Source organism: Rhinoderma darwinii, chromosome 4 (assembly GCF_050947455.1).
Source record: "Rhinoderma darwinii isolate aRhiDar2 chromosome 4, aRhiDar2.hap1, whole genome shotgun sequence".
Classification (NCBI taxonomy): domain Eukaryota; kingdom Metazoa; phylum Chordata; class Amphibia; order Anura; family Rhinodermatidae; genus Rhinoderma; species Rhinoderma darwinii.
The window spans coordinates 117,671,781-117,676,583 of NC_134690.1; the positions used below are offsets into that span (position 1 = coordinate 117,671,781).

At 43.8% G+C, this 4,803-nt stretch overlaps 1 protein-coding gene across 1 annotated transcript; it reads right to left on the minus strand.

Annotated features, from left to right (window-relative positions):
- Window positions 1–307: 307 nt before the first annotated feature.
- LOC142760456 (protein FAM200C-like) lies at window positions 308–2,245 on the minus strand. The gene has a single exon (XM_075863646.1). The coding sequence runs from the start codon at window positions 2,243–2,245 to the stop codon at window positions 308–310; it is 1,938 nt and encodes a 645-aa protein (XP_075719761.1).
- Window positions 2,246–4,803: the final 2,558 nt, after the last annotated feature.

Below are 4,803 nucleotides of genomic sequence, written 5' to 3' on the forward strand. Positions count from 1 at the left end.
ACCGCTGGAGCAATTGTATCTGTCAGTGGCCCTTTTAAAAGTGTTGGTCTTACAGAAAATGAACAAAAAAGAGAGGCTCAGACCCATAGGGAACTAAAGCATTTACTACTTAAAGTGGTACATACAAGCAGGCACACCCAGCGTAATAAATAATTGAACTTTATTAAATAGTCTCACTGTACATAAAGTGCACACATTCACTTGTATTTAATTTTAAAGAACAACAAATCTCCGAACTCTTTTTTTTATAACATAATAACGTTTTAATGCTGTTGCTAACCAACGATGAATAGAATACTTCCTACCGTTAATGTGACTTCTGGTGCTGCATGGATTTGCTGATGGCTTTGTAATCTGGTTCATACGTGGTGAGGTTTAGCTTCATGCAGGCGTTGAGACTTCCATCCGTTAAACGTGAACGTATGTTAGTCTTGATGTGCTTTAGATGTGAGAAAGACTGCTCGAATGCATAGGTAGAGCCAAACATTGTCAGTACAGCAATACCCACACGCTGCAGTGTTTGGTATGTGACAGGAAGTGCATTCCAAGTTTTGACAATCAGCTGGTCTGCATGTTGGAGTTGTTTCATTTCTCTCCACTTGTGTTTGCTTGCCAACTCTGCTTGCTGTCGTGCAAGTTTTTCCAAATCTTCATTAAGTGATTTAAACTTATTCACCCACATGTCTGAAGCCTTCAGGTCAGCAGCTTGTAGCTCAAAATCTCTGATGGAGACACCAGGGATATAACTCAGGTCAGTGCTGTCCAGTGCACACTCATGTGGATGAGTGATGAACTTAAAAAGACGAGTGTGCTCACGAAATTCTCCAAAGCGCGCTTTGAATGATTGCAGGAGATTGGATGTAAAGCCTGCTAGCTGCTGAATATCAAGATGTTGTGCAGGGTCATTTGCTGTGCATGCATCTTTAAACTCTCCCAGTTTTTCAAAGTGTATTAAACGACCTGTTTCAATGTCTGCGATAAACAGTTCCAGCTTATTTTCAAATGCAAACACAGCTTGTTGAAGCGATAAAACTGTATTACCAACGCCTTGCATTTTCACATTGAGCTGGTTCAGATGTTCAGTCATATCTACAAGATAGAAGAACTTCAGGAGCCACTCAGTGTTGGACAACTCAGGATGGTCAACGTTTTTCATTTCAAGAAAAGTTCGTATTTCACTCAGACAAGCTGCGAAACGGCTGAGCACCTTCCCTCTTGACAGCCAGCGCACGTTGCTGTGCAGAAGCAGACCAGGATAATTATTCCCATCTTCATCCAGGAGTGTTTTAAACTGGCGATCATTTAAAGCACGGGCAACAATAAAGTTGACCACCTGAATGACAAGTGACATCACCTCACCAAGCTGCTCACCAAACATCTGAGCACAAAGTGCCTCCTGATGTAGGATGCAGTGAAAACTAAGGATAGGTCTTTTTTCATGTTCACGAAGAAGCGCTACAAATCCTTTGTTTTTTCCTACCATGCATGGAGCACCATCAGTACACACTGAAATAAGTTTATGCATTGGTAGATTTTTTTCTTTAGTGAACTCAGTGAATGACTTGAACAAATCATCCCCTCTTGTTGTCCCTTTCAGAGGCAAAACAGCAAGACTTTCCTCATGTAACGTGTCACCGACAGCATACCTTGCAATGATGCTGAACTGAGATATATGGCTTACGTCAGTTGATTCATCCAAAGCAAGAGAAAAGAACAGAGCTGTATTTATGTCCTTCACTTGGGATGCCTCAATCTGATTTGCCATCATGATGGCACGGTCATGAACTGTTCTTGCTGACAGAGGCATGTCTTTTATCCGTTTGATAATCTTGGCTTTATCCGGAAAATCATCAAAAAGTTCATTGGCAACATCAAGCATAAATGTTTTGGCATACTCCCCATCTGTGAATGGTTTTCCGTTTCTGACAATTGCCAAAGCACCAACAAAGCTAGCCGAATTTAAGTCACCTTGTTGGGTCCAAACTCGAAGTTGCTGCTGACTAGCTTGCACTTTGCACAGCAGCTCTTGACAGGCTTTCTTCCTGCTGTCCCCTGCAGGATATTTCGATGCAAATGAAGCATGGCGTGTGTCAAAGTGGCGCTTTATATTTGACCGCTTCATGGATGCAATTTTATCATTGCATATAAGACAAACTGGTGAACCTGCTCTCTCCACAAAGGCAAATTCGTCTGTCCACTCCTGCTGAAAAGTACGATACTCCTCATCCTTCTTTCTTTTAGCCATCTTCTTCACTAACTAGTTATATTCGTTGTGCTCTGCAGCTCCGACTACCGGGTTGATCCCTGCATCTTACGTCACGCTGCTCCCTCTCTCTCCATAGAGGTAAATGGAATCTGCTGGCAGCGTATGCGCACCAGTGGCAGCACGACGTAAGATGCACGGTTCAACGCGGAAGTAAGAGCTGCGGAGCACAACGAATATAAATGGAGGGGGTTATGAAGCTCATGTCTCCTCGGTTCAGCAAGCGCCGAGGAGGCAGAGCCGGCGGCGCATGCGTGCTAGAGTGAAAGTATATGCAGCGATCCCACACAGATACGTCATCGGGTGGAATCGCTGCATTATGGGAGAAGGTAAAAACAGGGGCTAGCGCCCCAATAACATATAGCACGGGCGCCGTTCCTGAGTGCTTTATTACAGCTCTGGGAGACCTCCAGAGCTGTAAAGAAGCGCTCAGAACAAATTTTTGCCCTGATAGTGGTCCTTTAAATCAGTTTCTTATGCCCACAAGAGATTAATTTAAAGCCCCCAAGAGTGTAATATGGGTGGCAGATGTTTTTTAAGGCCATATTTTTTTTTTTTTTTGGGGGGGGCTATATAATGGATTATGTGGGATTATTTTCAGGGGTGAAGTGGGAAGGGGGGGTTGGTGGGACACACTGTATTACACAGCCCCTTTATTGATGCAGCTCACTGCTGCTGACCATGAGGCTGTGTAACAATTTCCATGTTATAATGTTCACATTCAAAGCAGCAGCACAGCCAGGGGTTTCTGGAACGTCCAAGGGAGACACAAGGGAGGAGGCAGATGCCGCTTCACTAGGGGACGCAGGTGCGTGCTTGCAGACGGCGCGGCTATGCAGGGAGTTATGGGAAATGTAGTCCATGCTCCCTGCCGCTCACCACTGCCGCCAATGCTTATCAGGCCATCAAAGAACTACCAATATCAGCGTGCACCGCGGCCTGATGGAGCGCGGTGCATGGGCTGATGGAGCGCGGTGCATGCATCCTTCCCATAGACAGGTAGGAGCCCTGTCTGCGAGCCAGATACGGCCATCAAAAGAGCCATATCTGGCTCGCGAGCCATAGGTTCCCGACCCCTGCCCTAGACCATACAGCCTCTAACTAAACATTAAGTGTCCCTCACTAAGAGACCATGAGCCTTGTGCCCAGTACCTCAAAACCTAGGCAGCTTTACCTTACACGGTGGTGACTCTCACAGGCTAGTATGCCTGTCTTCCCCAGACTGGGAGCCTTGTGTAAACAGCACACACCTCAATTAAAGAGCCGCCTCAGGTGAAGGCTAACTAGGCTCATCTGACAGCCCAAGACATGGACTGTCTGTATGGAGTGGAAGCCGCCCTTCTCTTTCACACCCCAGCAAACCAGGCCCTATTCCAGGCTTTACACCCAAGCAACAGCAGAGAAAACCCTCTCTGCTGTACATGTTCCCTGGTTGCTTAAACCCAGACAGTTTCTGCACTGTCCAGTAGCTGCACTGCTACAGTTTGCTTTAGATTAGCATACTTTTTTTGAACATCCTTCTATTTTTCTAGGACGTTACAAGGCTTAGAACTTTAGCAGCAATTTCTCACATTTTCAAGAAAATTTCAAAAGGCTATTTTTACAAGGACTAGTTCAGATCCGAAGTGGCTATGAAAGGCCCATACAGTGCAAACCCCCATAAATCACCCCATTTTAAAAACTGCAACCCTAAATGTATTCAAAACAGCATTTAGAAAGTTTCTTAACCCTTTAGGATTAAAGCAATGTAGGGCTGAAATGTACAAATTTCATTTTTTTGCAGAAATTCATTTTTAATCCTTTTTTTCTGTAACATAGAAGGTTTTACAAGAGAATCGGAACTCAATATTTATTGTCCAGGTTCTGCAGTTTTTAGAAATATCCTGAATGTGACCCCAGTGTGCTAATGGACTGAAGCAAAGGCTTTAGAAGCAAAGGAGCACCTAGAGGATTTTGGGGACTCCTTTTTATTAGATTATATTTTAGGCACCATGTGAGGTTTGAAGCGGTCTTGTGGGAACAAAACAAAGGAAACACCCTAAAAAGGACCCCATTTTGGAAACTACACCCCTTGAGGAATAAATATAGGGGTGTAGTGAGAATTTTGACCCCACATGTGTGTCATAGATTTTATTAGAATTTGGACGTGAAAATGAAAATTTTTTTTTTTTTCAATAAGATGTCGTTTTAGCTAAAAAAACAAAACAATTTCCAAAAGGAATAAAAAGAAGCCCCCCAATATTTGTAAAGCAATTTCTCCAGAGTACGGAAATACCCCATATGTGTTCCTAAAATGCTTTTTGGACACATGGCAGGGCTCAAAATGAAAGGAGCACCATTTGGCTTTTGGTCACAGATTTTGCTGGAAAATTTTTCAAACGGCATGTTGTGTTTAGACAGCCCGGAGGTACCAATACAGTGTAAACCCCCAAGAAGTGACCCCATTTCGGAAACGACACCCCGAAACGACACCCATTTTGACCCCACAGGAGTTTTCCAGAATGTGATGCAAAGAATGAAAAAGTAATTTTTTTTCCCAA

Coding starts and splice junctions, on each gene's coding strand:
- LOC142760456 (XM_075863646.1), bottom strand. CDS start 2,245: ATGGCTAAAAGAAAGAAGGATGAGGAGTATCGTACTTTTCAGCAGGAG.